Source organism: Rattus norvegicus, chromosome 2 (assembly GCF_036323735.1).
Source record: "Rattus norvegicus strain BN/NHsdMcwi chromosome 2, GRCr8, whole genome shotgun sequence".
Taxonomy (NCBI): domain Eukaryota; kingdom Metazoa; phylum Chordata; class Mammalia; order Rodentia; family Muridae; genus Rattus; species Rattus norvegicus.
This window is the reverse complement of record NC_086020.1, coordinates 24,058,170-24,076,688: the sequence shown is the minus strand read 5'-3', so window position 1 is coordinate 24,076,688 and position 18,519 is coordinate 24,058,170. Positions and strand designations below refer to the sequence as shown.

At 44.0% G+C, this 18,519-nt stretch overlaps 1 protein-coding gene across 12 annotated transcripts in view; it reads left to right on the top strand.

Moving 5' to 3' along the window:
• Atg10 (autophagy related 10) overlaps positions 1-18,519 on the top strand; it is a 289,765-nt gene that overhangs the window by 56,771 nt on the left and 214,475 nt on the right. For 8 of the 12 annotated variants that reach the window (XM_063282568.1, XM_063282569.1, XM_039103149.2 and 5 more), the window contains one exon: positions 17,793-17,900. The exons of 2 other annotated variants lie outside the window; for them this stretch is intronic. In XM_063282568.1, coding sequence (XP_063138638.1) covers positions 17,793-17,900 — 108 coding nt within the window. Of the gene's footprint in view, positions 1-1,120; positions 4,110-7,491; positions 8,956-17,792; positions 17,901-18,519 lie in introns of those variants that run through there. 2 more of the 12 variants (XM_039103148.2, XM_039103153.2) reach the window with 2 other exon arrangements.

Below are 18,519 nucleotides of genomic sequence, written 5' to 3'. Positions count from 1 at the left end.
CTTTCATCACTTCTGGTGCTGAGCATATCTTTAGACAGTTATTTGTTCTGTCTAAGGTTCTGCTTATTTGTTTTAGGAGGGTCTAATTTATGCACTTTATTTTATCCTGGATCAGGAATTTTTAAAATATCAATTTATAAGAACAGCATATATTATCAGATAACCTTCCATATCTTTTGTTTACTAAAATATTTTCTCATTTTTCATTCTCTTGACTTTGAAAATAATATTCTTTTCACATACAAGTTTTAAATTTGTAGTGGATCTGCCACTGTTTCACTTTCTGTTTGTGAGCTGATGTTTTGATTAGGAACTCCTTTTTAACTTCATGGAAGAAGCGTCCTCTTGGATTTTGCTCTCGGCATTATTGTCTTATTTGCTGTGTGTAGGGCACTGGCGCATTTGGAACGTGCTGTGGAAGGCCTGTGCGCTGTGCAGTTAGTTACTTAGGTACCAGGGTGGCCCACGCTGGTTGCTTGGTGTCTGCATTCCTCTGTGAGTGAGCCTATGTTCTCCATCAGCAGATGCTAATTCCCATAAGTAGAGAGGTCCATTTCTAAGCTCTGTATTTAATTCCCTGAACTAATCTATCGCTATCAATTTCAATTTTACTAATGCTTTGCGGTTGATTTCGCCTGTGATTAGCCTATCAATCATTTTTGATTAAAGTCTGTTATATACTCTTTTTCAGACAACTTATTGTAGACATTTTATTACATTATTTGGTTAGTGAATTACGTGTGTGTGTGTGTGTGTGTGTGTGTGTGTGTGTGCGTGTGTGCATGCATGTACCATAGTACATGTGTGAAGGTCAGAGGACAGTTTTCTGGAGTAAGTTCTCTCCTTCTAACATGTAGGTTCTAGGATCATTTTATACTCAGGCTATCTGTCCTCCCAGCAAGCATCTTTTCCCAGTAAGGCCTATGTTATAATTTTTATGAGTCTTTCTTTATGAAATAAAAAATTTGTATTTTTAAAATTTTAATTAAAAATTAAATTTATTTTTAATTTTCTCAAGAGCTTGAAAAAGATCAGTGGGCCCAGGTGTTGATTTCTGTTGCCTGCATTCTGATGTAGGTCAAGGTAATTGTGATGGATTTCCACTTCGATTTGTTATATTGTTGCTACATGAGTAGTTTCCCTAGAGCTTGAGCATAGCGTGGTGGTAGAGCCCTAGTCTAGCAAGTATGCAGCCCAGCGCTCAACCTCTAGCCCTGCAAAGATTTCTGAGGTGGAACCGTCCCGCTATTTTTGTATAGAGCGCCCTTGGTGGTGATGTCTAATGCACTTACATGTTCCTGGATTAAACTGGGTCTTATTTGACTCACTTTTCTTATTTCATTTATTTTATTTTATTATGCTACTGTTTCTGTCACTCATTCCTAGTATTTACTTATATGTTTTTTTTTGTTGTTGTTGTTGTTTTTTTTTGTTTTTTTTTTTTTTTGCTGCCATGGCAATGCAACCTAAACCAGAACAGATTTATTTCTAGGGTAGGAAATGCTTTAGCCTGTGTCACTGGTAAGTTCGGGGGTGTGGAGGTATTTCAAGAACAATTTCGGTGTAGACCGCTCCTTATACGCAGGCGCAGGGCAGAGAGGGAGGGAAGGGAAGCTGCTCGAACACGTGCTATGGTGTTTCTATTGGTGCCCGACTCTTCATTGTTCCAGGATCTGCAGATAACTATGAAGTAACGCAGTCTGTCACAAGCTGAAAGGGGAAGCGTTCATCTATGGCTTTCCTGCGCTCATCAGTCCAAGGTGCCCCACAGTGTTACCTACCTCCGTTCAGGACCGTGTGAACGAATGTATACCGACCGGAGACATCGGCCACGCCTGTGTGACTCTCGCTAGACTGAGACATGCGGCCGAGCTGCTGAGCTAGTGCTATCTTTCTAAGCTTCTTCTAAGTAAGAAGTGCTGTGAGGATAAGTGGCAGCTGCCCTCAATGAACCGTAAGAGAAATGCTGTAAGGAAATAGATAAAACAGTAATAACCAACCCATCTCTCTCCTCTCTTTAAAGGTGGGCTATCTGTCGTTCAGGCTGCTCTGGAGCTCCCCAGGCATCCTTACAAACTTACAAACTCATGGTAGTCTTCTTGTCTCCGCCTCCCACGTGGCCAATTACAGCGTGAGCCGCGGTGTATGGAGAAAAGATTCTCTTAAAGTTTGAAGTGAAAGGTTAGAAAATTTTAATGTATTTATGACCAGTATGTAATGAAAATAAAAATGGAGATCCGTGTTAGAAGTAATGACAGATAAAGATCGGCACCTTCAGTGCTGCTTGAATACATTCGTAAAGCATTAGTGCCCCAGCAGAAGACTGAGCATAAGGTATCACATGAGCAGACAGTTCTAGAAGAGAATGTATATAGTTCACGTGCCAGGGATACCTTGCTGGGGCTGGGGATATAGCTCAGAAGAATGGCTGCTGAACACTTCTAAGGCTTGGATGGGATCCCCAGAACCTTATCTAAAACCAAAGACTGACTGACTGTCATCTGTCTGTCTGTCTCTGTCTCTGTCTCTGTCTCTGTCTCTCTCCTGGCTTGGGATTCTTCCTTTACTTGTGGTACTGTCTAAAGTCACCTGGTGACATCTGCCTGCAGCTGGGCAGACTTGGAAGGTCCAGCATAGTTTGACTAATGTGCTTGATGCTAGGTTGGACATGGTTGAGGTATGAGTGAGGGTCTTTTCACGTGGTCCTCCAGCTCAGTGCACAGCTTACACAGCTCCTGAGAGCTGCAAGAAGTGGGAAGGCACAGCAGCATGTTAGTGCAGCTCTCCACCCCAAGCTAACAAGAATAAGAAACTCCAGATGGACAAAACAATCATAAGGAAGAAAACTGCCACACCCACGGGCAACAGAACAGGCGTTTTCACACAGTCTGGTAGAGCTGGAAGGGAGACCTTGAAAAGATCTTAGTAGTGTGTGTCAGAAACATTAAAACAATCAAGTTTGTTTTTATGCTCAGATTATGAGGGGAGAACGCTTTACTCACAAGGATGCCAATGGTGAAGTTTATACTCACTGTGAAGGTCCAGAGCCACCCCTACGCAGTTGTGTGCAGCTGTCTCCTGCCATGTAGAAAACCTCGAGATGATGCACAACTGTTTTTAGTTAGCACATGGTTGAGCATACTTGTGGGGTGCACTGCGATGGTTCAGTATGTGTAGATGCTCTGTCATGAACGTTCAGAGTGGCTTCCAGATGTGGTGCCTCGAACAGCTGCCCTCCCTCTGGGGCATAAACGTTCAGTTTAGATATCACGTGTGTAATAGTACTATTAAGTGTCATCACCCTGCCGTGCACTGGGATGCCAGGCTTCCTCCTCCCAACTGCAGTTTAGCACTTGTTACGTCAGACTCGTAATATTCTTCTATGGAAGAAGTGGGCTGCACAGTTGTGCTTCCAGTGTGACTGAAAGGCGAACTTAAAAAATAAATATCATCAAAAGCACACTGGAAGAAAATACGCTACACTTTAATGAGTTTTGTCTTTGTGTAATTAAGGTATAGATTTTTTTTTCTCCTAAAGTTTTATTTGTTGAGGAAGAAATGGTATTTTGTGACCCAGTGATTTGATTTTGGACTAATTTCACCATTAGCACTAAGAATAAAATGGGAACAATCTAAACTCCTTGTCTTGACAAATGTCTGTATAGGATCTGACTCTGCATATGCCCTTCCTTCCGGCCACAGGCCCTTTGCACCAACCTTTCTCAGCCTGGGATTGCTTTCCTTTAGCTAAGGCTTTGCTTGGGTGTTTGCTTCATTTTGGTCTGTTACAACTCTACTTCCCAAGCACCGTCTCCTGCTGTCTGAGACCGTTCTTCCCACACCTTCCCAGCCAATGCTTTTTCTATTCCAGTCTTCAGTGCCCATGGCAGTATCACATGATAGTGAGGAAGACGTCACGTGTGTGGTGTTCTCCGATTTGTCTCATGACCTACTCGTTTTCCTCTTCTCTGGTGCCGGAGTCCTTGGCGTGTTTTGACATCTATGAAGGGCTCCGGAAGGCGTGGTTCTCCTGCCTCTCCAGAAAGCCAGGAACGGTCTGGAGGTGCCAAGAAGGTGGACTCGGTAGTTCGAGAGTCCTGCCAGGAAAGGTAGCTGGAACTGTCTGCCTAAGATGATAACATTTATGTTGTATCCATTTTCTGTATCCTATCAAGATGTTATCTGGTCAGGGCAGCAGGGTCTGGCATCTGGCCCCTGTGGCTTTGCTGGGTGGGTCACTGGGTATCGTAGGCAGGTAGCAAGTACTTCTGGACATACAGATGTCTTCTGGCAACATAGAAGGGTGCAGTGTTTGGGGGCATTTGACATAGACTCAACCTCATGTTCTAGCAGCCATGAAGTAGCAAGCATTTCAAACTCCAGAGACTTTACAGTAACTGGGTGTGCAGAAGTCCCCTATGAAGAACTAAGAGCACAAAACCAGGTCTAGTCACAGTAAGTTAAACCCTGTTCTTCTTATTAACAGTGATTACAGATATGAAGGTAAAATTCAGTTGCTCTTAGGATAATTGGCTCTCCAAGCCCTTAACTGGCTCAAAACTGGACGAAATACAAATGGTATTTAGGACAGCACATGACTGTGTCCAGTGCCTGTGGCTTCCTCGGCCTTCCCCTGTGTCCCTCCTGAGTTTCTGTTGCCGAGTCCTGAGGTTTATAAGATTTCCTTCTGGAGTTATAAATAAGCCGTTGATCTTATGCAGTATAGCTCTCAGCTCAGATACTTAAATTTGTTTAATCATTAAAAGTTTAACTTAGGCACAGGAGAGCACTGTCTCTCTGCCTTAGTCCCTTGAGACAGGGCCTCTGACTGGACCAGGAAGGAGCTTTGCTGGATTCCCTCTCCAGGAAGCACTGATGCCCCTCTGGCTTAGTGAGTCCCCTCAGTGCTAGGCTGCAGACCCAGGCAGCCACGCAGGGCTGAGGTCCACGCCTGTTTAGTAAGGACTCTCACCAGTTGGCCAACTCCCCAGTCCCCTGAGCCACTTCGTGTGTTTGTCTTTTTTTTTCTTTTGTTCATCATTGTCATTCTCTCCCACTTTGTGGAACTGCTGAGGAGCACCCCGATAACTGTTGTCATGCCACTGTTCGTGGTGTATTTCTGTCCCTTTCTGTTGACTGACTTTTCTTACGGTTTCAGTCAGGTTTTCAGTCTTCTGGGCATGCCTGGTCATTTCTTTTTTTTATTGGATTCTAGATGTTTGTTTATGCTGCATCCCCCATTTCCAAAAAAATGTAGTAAGGATTCTAGGAGTTGGCTTCCCTGTCCCTCCCTCCCTCCCTCCCTCCCTCCCTCCCTCCCTCCCTCCCTCCCTCCCTCCCTCCCTCCCTCTGCTCTTCTCTCCTTTAGAAACTTTCTGTTTTGTTTTGTGCTTATATTGTAGGGTGCTTATGTTCGAGGTTCAGTACAAGTCTCATTGTGTAATAGTTGGGTTGGGGTGATTAACATATCCATCACTTGGGGTCCTTATCAGTTCTCGGTGGTGAGAAGATTTACAATCCCCTTTAGCCACACCGAGGTCTTCGAGTGTGGTTTTAGTTACAGTCAGGTATTGCGCAAGGCAGCAGCAGCTATTATTCCCCGCCCGCCCGACTGACCGACTTCGCCCGTTTCCTGGTTCCTCCTTTCCCCCTGCCAATCAGTTTGATCCTTTCAGGGGCTGTTTTTAAGATATGTGGGGCAGGTTTCAACCAGCCTTTAGATGAGGTCTCCTTTGGAGCACCCCTGAGATAGCCGAGGATGCTGTTCACCGCTGTGCGTGTTGGGACGTTTTTCTGCTCTGGCAGCTGGGCATAGGAAAGATTCCTGGCCCTGTGTGGGCTCAGAGGATTACGCCGCTTACCTCATCTGGCTGTGGTTCCCAGTCCCTAGTAGTTTACTCGCATGCATGTGGGAACACTACTCAGGCAGAGGCACCATGTTCTGGCAATCTCCAGAGTTCCCGCTCCGTGGCTGCCGTATGCACGTTCTGCCCACTGTCAACTCCCTGTTTTCTTGGCTCGGAACTCTGGCTCTTCAGACCCAGTGACTCCTGGGCTCTGTTTGGCTTTGCTGCCTCTGTACTGAGTATAAAACTTTGTGAGCTGGGGCGCTTCTTGAGTCTTCTTGTTTATTGCTTTTCTCCCAGAGATCACTGCCCTGTGCTATCTGTGAGCAAGGTCAGAAAACACCTCCGTCATACCTTTTTTTAGTTAGAGTTTTAGCTATTTAAGGTGGGAAGACAAACCTAGTGTTTTATTTCATGGTTCACAGGCCAGAGGAACACTTAGAAGAGTATTTTTGTGTGGTACCAGTGTATCCCCCCCATTTATACGAATTTTAAATGCATAGACATTTTAGGGACAGACATGATTAACTTTATGGTCATTAGTCGGTTTGCTCTGTGTACTGTGGAGCTCAGTAGTCAGGGGGCATGAGAAGCCCATGAGGTGAGCACATGGACATTACAGGACTCTGGGAAGCTCACGGCGTGGTGAGTGAGGGGCTGAGTGGTTACTCTTGCAGTGCGACGGCCTGGCCTCCCTTTCTCCACTGCTGAAGGTTGTCTCCTTGGGACACTGCTTCTGATTAACAAGGAAGGAGAAGAGAGTCAGTGCAGGAGCTTTAAACATGCACAGGCTTGGAGTGGAGATGACTTGGAGGGCAGAGACTGTGACTCATTCTGGGAAATATGTCAAGAAACTTTTGTTATATCAAAAAAAAAAAAAAAAAAAAAACGAGAAAGAAAGAAGGAAAGCCAGCGGGTCTTAGCCTCCTCTCCTTTCTGTTTCCCCTGCCTGTCCTTCCTCTCTGACAATCGTTAGACTTTGCCACACATCTGGTACTCTTTCAATTAGCGAATGTTAAGTACTCTTTTTGGCAGAATTGCCCCAGTAAAGTCTTTAGTCTCACAGTATCCAGGCTCCGTGGGTTAAGAAGCAGGCCATGTACCAGAGTAGAGTCTCCTTTAATAGCTGCTGGTACCCTCTGCTCTATTTTTGGCCAGTGTCATTTTGGTTTCCGGAACATCTTCAAGACTGTGGCCTGAATCTCGGGCTGGAGCAACTGCAGTTTGGGGTGTTTTTCCGAGACAGATGCCCATGTTAGGTGTAAGGGTATGGGGCCGTCTTTCTCCCACCCTGCCTGCCTTTCCTCTTACAGGGTCGAGGAGTGTCGTTCCTGTCCTCTGTCCCACCATCACCTAAACTCACAGACTTGTATTTGTGACTTTGCTTAAAACTATAGTCTTGGCAAATGTGAATGCGATCAAGGTTAAAATGAGGTCACACTGGTTTAGGACAGGTCCCGGATCTATTGTGACTCATGTCCTCGTAAGAAGAGGGATGTTTAGCTATAGAGACAAAATACTTGGGGAGATTTTCCTGTGAAAACACCCACGCAGGCACACACACACACACACACACACACACACACACACACACACACACATAGGCATCCCCCCCCCACAGAGAGAGAGAGAGAGAGAGAGAGAGAGAGAGAGAGAGAGAGAGAGAGACATTGAGAGAGAGAGAAGGAGAGATGGAGAAGGAGAGATACCTGTAAGTTTTATAACATATCAGAACAGGGCAAAGACAGCTTCTCCACTGAGCCTAAAACATGTGCTAGCTGGGTTAACCCAGCCTCCAGAACTGTGTGGGTATCTTTGTGTTGTTTTAAGTGTTTAAAGCGTTGCCTCTTTCTGTAATGCCCTAGGGAGGACATTCTTACACCCTGCACCCTAAGACCTGCCTCTGAAGACTTAAGCCGGGTAAATTCAGGGACCTTTCTTTCATTCCCTTAAAAGCTGGGCAGCTGAGTAAGCCACTGCTTTGCATGGGTGGTGCTTTGTGGTGACCAGAACAAGGCCTTGGCAACCTGATTTTTTTCTGTTGCCAGAACCGTCATTTCTTTCAATCTAATAAAGTATAAAATTAACTGTTGTTTACGTCCTCCTAACAATGAAAGGGATACGATTCTGAGTAACTTTAAATGTAGAGAAAAAGGGGTGATCAGAGCTTGAGCAACCCATATGAGTTTTTCCTTTTTAAGACTCTGATATTGGCAAAGCAAGGCTAAACCTTTGAGAACACTCCAATGAGGGTAAACAGACAAAATATGGTAAAATCTTTACAAACTTAAATTGGAAGCAGGACCAGAGAGAAAAAATTAGTTTTCTCCAGCAGGCCCCGAGTTATAACACCACTGGCCATTCCTCTGGCACAAATAAGCCGAAATGCTCTGGGAGCACAAACGAAATTGCTTAATATAATAAAAAGTATGAGGGCACACACGGAGGTCCCACGTCTATGAACCAGAAATTGAAAACTCAAAATGGGCAAGTTGGAAAACCTGAAACCAAAACATTATTAAAAAAGAAGAAGGAGGAAGGAAAGAAAGCGCTTAATTGTAAACCTAACATTGCAGAGGCGTGAGCTAAAGTGCGGATGAGACGTAGGGAGCTTTAAAGTCGCTCAGTGCTTTGTCTGAGAAGTTAGCATCATCAGCTTGTAACCGTCCTTTGAAAACGTGTGCAAGCTGAGTGGGTGGTGGAATTTCAGCTTAGGTCTGCTGGGCATGCACTCTTCCCCCAGATAGTGTTACTAGTTTGTGCTGGGTAACTTCCTCTTTTCTTTTGGTGACAAGGGACTGGTCTTCTCCCACTCCCTCTTCTCTGGGGCCAGAGTCTTTGGCGTGCCGTGCCATCTATGAAGTGCTCAGAAAGGCGTAGTTCTCCTGCCTCTCCAGAAAACCAGGAAAGGTCTGGAGGTGACAAGAGGGTGGACTTGGTAGTTCGAGAGTCCTGCCAGGCAAGGGAGCTGGAAATATTGCAAGAGACTGATTTGTCTGCAGATGAGCTCTCAGCCGGACTGGGGTTCTTGGTGTTGAATGGAATTGGAAACTGAAAGCCATAAGTAGGCATCAACATGCTACTGGGAAAACACGTGAGACCCGACAAGGTGACGTTTGTCTCCTTACAGTACCTAGAGGGCTAATTCAGACACCGAAGGGGGAGGGCGATTAGCTTTATTTGCAGAGCTTCATGGCTGGATCTCAGAACATAGTAGTCACAGGGCACATCAGAGTCATTCTGGGCTTCGCTCCCTCTGAATCTAGATCCCAGCCCTGCCTGAGGTATCAAAAGAAACAAATGGGCACGTGTGGTGTCTACAACAGCACATTTGGGGCTACCCTAGAGCTTGCAGGCCCCCAGGTTTCCTCAGCTCGTTTCACCCCACCCCATACCCTAAACTCCTCCAGCTCCTGGACTTCCCTGCCCCATCACTTCATTCCCTGTAACCCTGTCATTCTGGCTGTGCTCTCTGTTGCCCCCCACCCCGCCCCGTCTTCCTCTCCTGGCCCCTCTATCTTAAAACTCCTTCTCTTGTTCTTGCTTGGTTGGTCCTCTCTCTCTCTCTCTCTCTCTCTCTCTCTCTCTCTCTCTCTCTCTCTCCCTCTCTCATGAACACACACACACACACACACACACACACACACACACACACACACGCACACGCACACGCACACGGCTTTCAATTTTCAATTCCATTCAACACTGAAACCCCCAGCACTGTGCTCATCTACAGACAAGCCACTCTCTTGGAACAAGAGACAGGACTCTGGAACTGCCAAGTCCACCCTCTTGTCACCTCCTGTCCTTTCCTCACCTTCTGGATAGGCAGGAGGACCAAGCCCTTCCAGGTCAGTCAGCTCCTTTCTGGTCTTTGCTCTGGCCTTTGCCTGATGCCTCTAGCTGTACTTTCCCCTCCCTTCTACAATAAAACCTTCCCTGCAACCATACTTTGGAATATTCTGGTCCTCAGTTTATATAACTGGTGCTGAAACCCTTAGTTTATACATGGGGAACTATTACTTTTTCCTTCTTTTGTTGGGTCTTTATTTTATTTAGTAGTACAAGGAAAATGATATGTAACTATTAAAATATATATATATAAATAATTTAACTGAAAGTATACTTTTTTACTTAATACATGTTTTAAATATATATGTAATTTAGAGTGAAAATATCTTCTTTTACTGCCCCTCTGGCCTAACACATATATTTAAATAAGTGCTATCTCTTCCTTGTAACAGCATACCATTAATCATTTATTTATTTATTTGTTTATTTATTTTTGAGGTAGTGTGTCTTGATACGTAGCTTTCAAAATCATGGTCCTTTTTCCCCAGTCTTTCACACGATGAGATTACAGGCCTGGTTCATGATTTTGGGTTTTTGGAGCATGAGGTGCTAAAGATTAACCCAGGTTCTCAGGCGTGCCATGCAGGCATTCTTCCACTGAGCCATCTTTCTTTGTGAGTCTATATATAATTATCTATTTCTAATAGCGCTATAGTTTCCATTGTGTGGGGGATTTTAATTACCTTAGTGGAGCCCCTAATGATAAGTAATTTTAAGGCATTGTTATGGTTTGTATGTGCTTGGCCCAGGCAGTGGCACTATTGGAGTAGGTGTGGCCTTGTTGGGGTAGGTGTGGCCTTGTTCGAGTAGGTGTGGCCTTGTTGGAGTAGGCGTGGCCTTGTTAAAGTAGGCGTGGCCTTGTTGGAGTAGGTGTGTCACTGTGGGTGTGTGCTATAAGACCCTCATCCTAGCTGCCTGGAAGCCAGTATTTTCCGAGCAGCCTCCAGATAAAGATGTAGACCTCTCAGCTCCTCCTGTATCATGCATGCCTGGATGCAGCCATGCTCCCTCCTTGATGATAATGGACTGAATCCTTGAACCTGTAAGCCAGCCCCAATTACATGTTGTCCTTCTAAGAGTTGCCTTGGTCATGGTGTCTGTTTACAGTAGTAAAACCCTAACTAAGATAGGCATTATGTTGGTTACTTTTCTTGTCGCAGTGACTAGGAGCTACTGAGGAAGGAACGGTTCTTTTGGCTCTACAGCTTGGGATGAGGTAGTCCATCATGATGGGGAAGGCAGCATGGCAGGAGAAGGAGCCAGCGGATCACATTACATTAGCGGTCAGAAGGCAGTGTGTTAATAGGTAGTGAGAAACCTCCAAGCCCGCCTCTAGTGACTCACTTCCTCTAGCAGAGCCCCATTTCCTAAAGAGTCTACAGTCTTCTAAAAACAGTGATACCAGCTGAGGAGTAGGTGTTCAAACGCATGAGCCCATGCAGGACATGTCATATTCAACCCATAACTACGATGCTTAAATTTTTTTGAAAAAAAATTATGTGTAAGTATGTGTGTGCCTGAATGTGTGCATGCGTACCATGTTCATGCAAGAGCCCTCAGTAGTCCAGAGTGGGCACCTTGTCCCATGGAATTGGAGTTATAGGTAGTTTTGAGCTACCATGTGGGTGCTGAGAACTTGGGTCCTCTGTAAGAGCAACGCGCACTCCTTACCCCTGAGCACACTTTCCAGCCCCCACAACAGGTTTTCTTAGGGTCTCCCTTAGAACTTTCAACAGCAGAGCTCTGTAGCCCTAAACGGTTGGTTCCTCCACGGCCAAGGAGATTCCTTGGCCTTTCCTCTTGTTTCCCTCCCACTGATTATATTATTATGATTATATCATTAGGCTTTATAATATTTAGACTCTGTTCAGTACCCATGGCTTAGTTACAGTGGGTAGAAATGACTTCTGGTCAACATTCTATAGATACCATTGCCTCACACTGTGTAGAAAAGGGAGACTCTGGAAGATAGCTTGTCTAGGTACGAGGACAGTCGGGAGTTACATTTTACAGATGGTGAACAGAGGACTCCCTGAAACAGGTACCTGTGGATGTGATTCTTTCCCACAGAGAGGTGGGGCCAGCTTCCTCAGGTGAAGCATAGTACCTGACATTGCCCTGCTATCTTAAGTCACGTTTAATACACTTCAAAATACTCAGTCTTCCTCAGAAACGAAGTATATTATATCCCTATTTTTCCCACTTTTGAATTTTTGCTTTTGTTAGTTTTTATCAAAATGAGCCAGAGGCTAATACTTACCCGTGAATTCCTTTCCCTGTATCTGGTCACGCTGTAATAACTCAGCTCTGTATTTAATATTTCCAGAGGTATCAGAGTCGGGCGAGACTCGGACACGCATTTGAAAACTCATACATGTATTTAAAAGGTGTAGCAACGAGGAATAGCCGTGGGTAGAAACCGGTGAGTGTTGGGATGCCTGTAGGATAAATCATATGAACATATTCCCCTGGAAGGACCACCATGTTCATAACAGTCTCTCTCTGGGCATCTAAACTTGACCTTTCAGTAGTGAACAGGTATTGATACATCGTAGTGTCTGAGCTGTCTAGTCTTGCCATTTTGTTTTGTTTGTATATTTTTCTGAGGTAGTGTCTTTCTGTGTAGCCCCGACATCCTGAAGCAGGCTTGTCTCGGCTTACCCTTGCTTTTCAGGGGGAATTCTCTTCTCTTTTTTTCTTCTTCAGTTGATCAGACTGGGGAAGCTATCGATGGTTTTGGTCTCACCTGCAAGGACTTACTTGTCCTAGTTCTGGCTTGGCCCCCCTCCTACTAACCTTGAGGTCTTGCTCAGTTGTCTTCTTCTCTATCTCCAGCCACTCTTTCCGGACAGTTGTGTTACATCTCAGTGCCTTATTCCGAAGCTCTGCTGAGGCTTGTTCGATAACTTTAAAAAAAAAGGCATTTTTAAAAAAAGATGATTTGTAAAAGGCTTATTAAATTCAGCAAGAGAAGCCTCATAATTATTTGTGTGGCTGGTCTCAAGCAGGCATATCCTAGCTCTCTGGGTGGGTGGCACAGCCCTATGGCAGCTTGTAAGAAAGCAAATCCAAACATGTTCTGTTGGAAGTGAAATTCTTAGATCTTCATCCAAAATGCAGTCAGCAATACACCATAAAACTTGCCGGTCTCTCTGGGACGCTGCAGAACCCACAGGATGTTTTCTCTCCTAAAGTTTTGACATTTGGCTGTACAGTAGGAACACAATCTGGAAGCAGATGTGCAAAAGGCAGCCAGCTATTTGTCTGAAGTAAGCATCACTTACGAAAAGGCACAAAGACTCATACATTACAAAGATAAAAACTATTCTCTGTGCTCTCATCATTTCAGAGATTACCAGTGGGACAAAGGTTTTAGGTATCTTTCTACGTGAATATTGTAAGTACATATAACGTATATATTTAAATCTGATAAATGCTTGAAGAAAATTTAAGACTACCTTGGATAATGTTCAATCATCAAGTTTTTTTAGCTGTGAAGAATTTCATTGTTTTAAAATGTAATAATTTATATTACCACCTCTCATTGACAAATATTCACGTATTTTTTTTTAGCTCTTATGCCATGAAAACAGAACTTTATAATTAGTACTGACACAGGAATTTGACTTTCTACAGATGTGACTGCATCTATAAGCTATAAGTTCCCGAATGTAGCATTTCAGACTCCAGTGTTTATACATTTTCTCCCTTTCCCTTCTTTTTTAAAGTGAGACAGAGTTTTACTTTACAGCCCTTGCTCACCTGGAACTCTCTCTGTAAACCAGGCTGGTCTCAAACTTCCAGAGATCTACCTGCCTCTGCTTCTCGTGTGGCATTTATAGATGTGCACCACCATACCCAGCAGTATATTTTAAGTTTCGGTGGCTTTTGCCAACTTGCTTTTCAGGGATATAACACTGATTTAATTTTTTTTTTCCTCCCGGCAGTGCGTTGGGAAATCCTGCCTGTTTCACCCATAAATTTGCATGTATGTTACACATCATGGTTTTTTGATCTATAGGTCAAAAGGTTGTCACATCATTTTTAACTTGCATTTTCCTTATAGTTAATGCTGAACATCTTTTTATCGACGTCTATTTCTCTTTCGGTGATTTATCCATCTGTCTGTCTGTCTGTTTGTCTGTCTACATTCCCACCTATCCTCTGCTCATTTCCTTGGGCTGTTAGTCTTTTTTATTGACTTGTTATAACTATTTGCATTTTGAGGAGTTTAAAGCTGTTTATATATTGAGGAAATCAGTGGTTTTCTATGACAAGAGCTAATTTTTCTTATTTGCATCTTTATGTTTGTCCCTTGATTTATTTTAAGGATTTGCATTTGGAGGAATTTAACGATGTTTATATATTGAGTGAATTAGCGCCTTTTTATGACAAGGCTCAATTTTTTGCATTTTTCTATTCTTTGATTTTTTTTTATTCTGTGCAGCACCTTTTTTCTTTTTTTAAGATAAATTTCATTATTTATTTTGTATGTATATATGTGGTGTATGTGTATATTCACATTGTGTGGGTGGCGACATGGAGGTCAGAAAGGGGTATTGGATCCTTGGTGTATTGGTGAGCTGCCTGATCCAAATTAAACTGCTCAGTTGTACATGTACAATAGTTCATGGGTGCTGGGATCCACACTCAGTCCCCTGACAGAACAGTGAGCGCTCTCTCTGAACCACTGATCCGTCTCTCCAGACCTCTGTCACAGAATGTTTCCGTCCTCTGGTTTTGACCTTTTGGTTTTGAGACAGGGTATTTTGTAGCTCAGACTGATCTCATACCTAGCGGCTGAGCTGAGAATGACCTTGGACTTGTGGTCAGTCGTGAGGGATTATAACCGCATCGCCGGGGAGGGACCGAGTGTTTTGCACGTGCTGGACTAGTGTTCCGCCAGCCAAGTACATCACCAGCCTTTCATCGTGCTTTAGAAGACAGATTTACCTCTGCTTTAATCTTTTCCCATTTGTGAGCTTTATTGTTAATTAGCAATGCGCATTCTGTTTAGGCAAGGGAAAAGTTGTCTACAAAAGTATTTTGGATTTTTTATTTGTGGTATTTGAATTATTGCACCTGGGCTTTCCCTGTTCGTTTCTCTTCCGCAGTGACAGTCAAGTACAGCAACTGCCTTATGGCAGATGGTTAGCGAGTGGTCTTGATAATGGAGGCACCTAGTAATGGTGACTAGAGGACTAGGTCAGGGCTGGGTAAGTTGCAGGGCCTGTCTTACTGTCTTAACTTGGTGACTGACACAGTGAGTTGTAGTGGAGTTGATGTCAGCATTTGGAAAGGTCCCAGTGAGCCATGGTCCTTATCAAAGTCTTGCCCCCTTCCTTCCTATTAATTCCTTCCTCAATGCTCTGAGTTCCTCGGGTGCTATATGTTCCTAATGCTGGCACTGCACTAGAAGCTGTTGGGGTACTAGCCCTGGCTTACTCAGTCTAAGATGATTAAGGCGCAGCATTTAGAGCACTGGGATACATTCTCACGCTCAGCTAGGGTTCAGAACGAATGCCAGTGCAATCCCATTGAGTAAGGCTTCTACCGCGCATTGCCCCAGTGCCTCCAGATATGTCCGGCACTCACCTGAGAACACTGGTTCAGGGCCCCAGGTCGACCTTCAAACTGTATGCCCAGTGTTTGGGTATGGTGATGCTGCTGGTCCCCAGAACTGGGTGGCTCAGGCTCATCAGACTCGAGCGTAAACACTAGCCTATGTCTGCTCTTACTTAGCTGAAAAACAAGTTTCTTGGAAAATGCTTCATCCTTCATCCTTTTCCCAGGCTACCTGGATGGGGATTTTATGTGGAATGGTAGTCTGGATTCCTCAGCTGAAACACTGCCTTCTTCTAGAAAGTGGTTCTGATTTTATTATAATTTACTGGGAGAAATAAAACTAAGGGATGTTTAATACTAGTTGACGTAGTGGGCCAAATTAAATCACAAACCATGGTAACCATAAGAAGTGGGGAGCGAGGAGAGAGTATTGACTGGAACAGAAAACGCCACTGTGAAGGGGAGACTTGAGTTGAGCGTCGTGTCCTGGTCTAGGCTACTGGACGGTAGAGCTAGGGTGATCTTCTAGGGCTTTGCATTGACCTGTCTGTACCAGACACTCTTCGGTCCTTGTTAGCATCATTCTCAGGGGCTGCTCGATTACACCACAGCTGCTGGATAGCCACTGTTTGGATTTTGTACAAAAGAAGAGTCCCTCTCCCCATGGAGTTAGAACAAGTTTGGCTAGTGTTCCAGAAGCAGAGTGGGGGGTGGGTAAACCCGAGCATAATGATGGCATAGTCATTGCATTTCTGTGCTGTTTCAGTAAATATTAATTATTTTTGTCACTGGTCATCAAGCTAGGCTTCATATATGCTATGTAGGAGGTGTGCCACTTTAGTATCTTGCCCAAATTTATGTCGTCCAATAGGGTGATTTTGACAATATAGGCTGGGTGACATATAAATGAAATGTAAAACAGTAATTCTGACATCACTCTACTGCTTAACGTCCATAAAATAACTACAAGTAATAATGTGAGATATTTGATAGTTTACTCTCCAGTCAGAAGTGATATTCGGTATACAAAATAACCTATGACGGTAGTATTAACTAACCAGAGCAAGCTGGATCCAGCCATTCAGAGTTGAGTCATAAGTAGCGAGCCTCCAAGTAAAGGCTGAGGGATGGCTGGCAGCCCAACACACTGTGCGCTGTGTTGCACTGTACACTATGTCTAAGTCGCAACCACGTATATTGTTCTATAATTTAAAAAAAAACAACTTTAAACTTACTTTGGGGTGCTAGGGATCACACCTAGGGCTGGTGTGCTAGGCAAATAGTTTTCCACTGAGCTATATCTCAGCTTCTTAATTCTCTTTAAGATTATGTTGATTGTAATTCTCCCTACCCAGGAGGTGACACGGTAAAATTCTCCACAGTAGATGAATAGCTGAAACGGGAAGAGAACGATGAATTCTCTCTTTTTGGGGGTTAGACACCTGAAATCAAGGTGTTGGGTCATGCTCCCTCTACGGCTCACAGACTGAACCTGTCACCTCCGTGCTGTGGTGGCTAACAGCAGTGCTTGACATTCTTGGCTTATAGCTACACTACTCTCCATTTCCGTGAGGCATTTTCAGAACTTCGTATGTCTGTTTCTGTCTTCGGATGTCCCTCTGCTTATAAAAATGAGCAGCCTCTCCTTCCTTAATTATTATATTATTTAGCTCCTGTTAAGATGTGAATGCTGGTTGACAGTGCGCTGGAGGACTGATGTTGCTTTGTGTGCAGACATAGCTATGCATGGAGAGTTACTGTGTTCTTCTGTGTGAGTACATGGAATTCAAGCAGCTTTTGCCTTAGAATGGAGCTTATGATAGTTGGATAAACACTACACTGGGCTGTATTTAAGAGCAAGTATAAGAAAGCAGGAAAGAAAGCAATTAGTGGGGCTGGAGGATTGGCTCAGGGGTTAAGAGCACATGCTGCTCAATCATGAGGACCGGGGTTTGATCCCAGCCTACATCAGACGGATGGTGCGGTGTAAGACAAGACTTCCTCAGGTCATGGTACACAGGATGTTAGGAGGCACCATAAGGAAGTGGGAAATGTGGCTCCTCAGACAGTTCGGGCAGGTACTACATACAATTATCGCTCTGTGATATCTGTTTCATCAAAGAGACATTGAGGTTCGCTCCAGCCTTGCTGCGAACCCTCAAATCTCCCATGGTCACCGTTGTTCACAGCATGGTACTGCTCCTGGTGGGATTAAGTGCTTGTCTAGTGTTTACCATCCTGAAGTTTGGCTCTCTGACTTCGCCATGCTGGGCTAGTAGAGCAAAAAGAGTAGAAGAGATTAATTTAGAAGAGGAACATTAATAGGCAAAACTGCTAGGGAAATAAGAATGATATTTATCAAGTGGTACACAGGGTACATTGCGTTAGTCTGGTCGTCCATATTATCTCATTTAAAGTGGCTGCGTTCTCTTGGCATGACTTAGAACACAAGTGACACGATAGTTCTTAGATCGATGAGTTCTTGCATTAATTGGTATTTTTCATGTCTTCTTTGTTGGTGGATCACAGGAATGTTCTGATGGCTACATGTGCAAAACACAGTTTCAAATAAAGAAAGAGACTCCAACACCACATCGGGAAACACCCGCCAGTGTGCACACGTGTCTCCCCACAGAGGTGAGTAGTTCAATGGAGAGCGAAGCATATTAATTAAGAGCTTTCGGTCCGTGTCATGTATGTTTATATGTTAAAGATTTAAAGTAGCCCTGGATGCCGGGACTTTTGGTGGTAGGCATGTGAATTTCATTTCTGAGCGGTTGTTTTCTTCGTGGCAGTGAAAGCAGCAATTGTGGTGTATGGTGAGAGTCTAGACATCCTTCATACCTTTCCTCGGCTCTGAAGACCCACAGGACTTCCTGTCGTTTTGGTTTTTATCCAGTGACATCTCCACTGATACAGATCTGACTCTGCCTGCTCTGCCTTTGACAGCTTTTCTAGTCATTTGGAAATGTGTAGACTCTGGGTCTCATTCTTTAGGAAAATCTGATTGACTTGAGACATTTACAAAATTAAACGTTATTAAAGCACTGAGTTCATAGTGGTTTTCTGGAACATTTTCAGTCTCTCAATTAATCAAAATACAAATGCCCTTAACATGTTTCTTATTCTTAAGAAAAGTTGTAGATATCCATTCTGAAACACTGGGGAAATCTGTAAAACTGAACTAATTCTCCGTATACCTTTAATATACACTGTTAGCATTTTGGAAAGTACTGCCTATTTTCCTTAGGTTTCT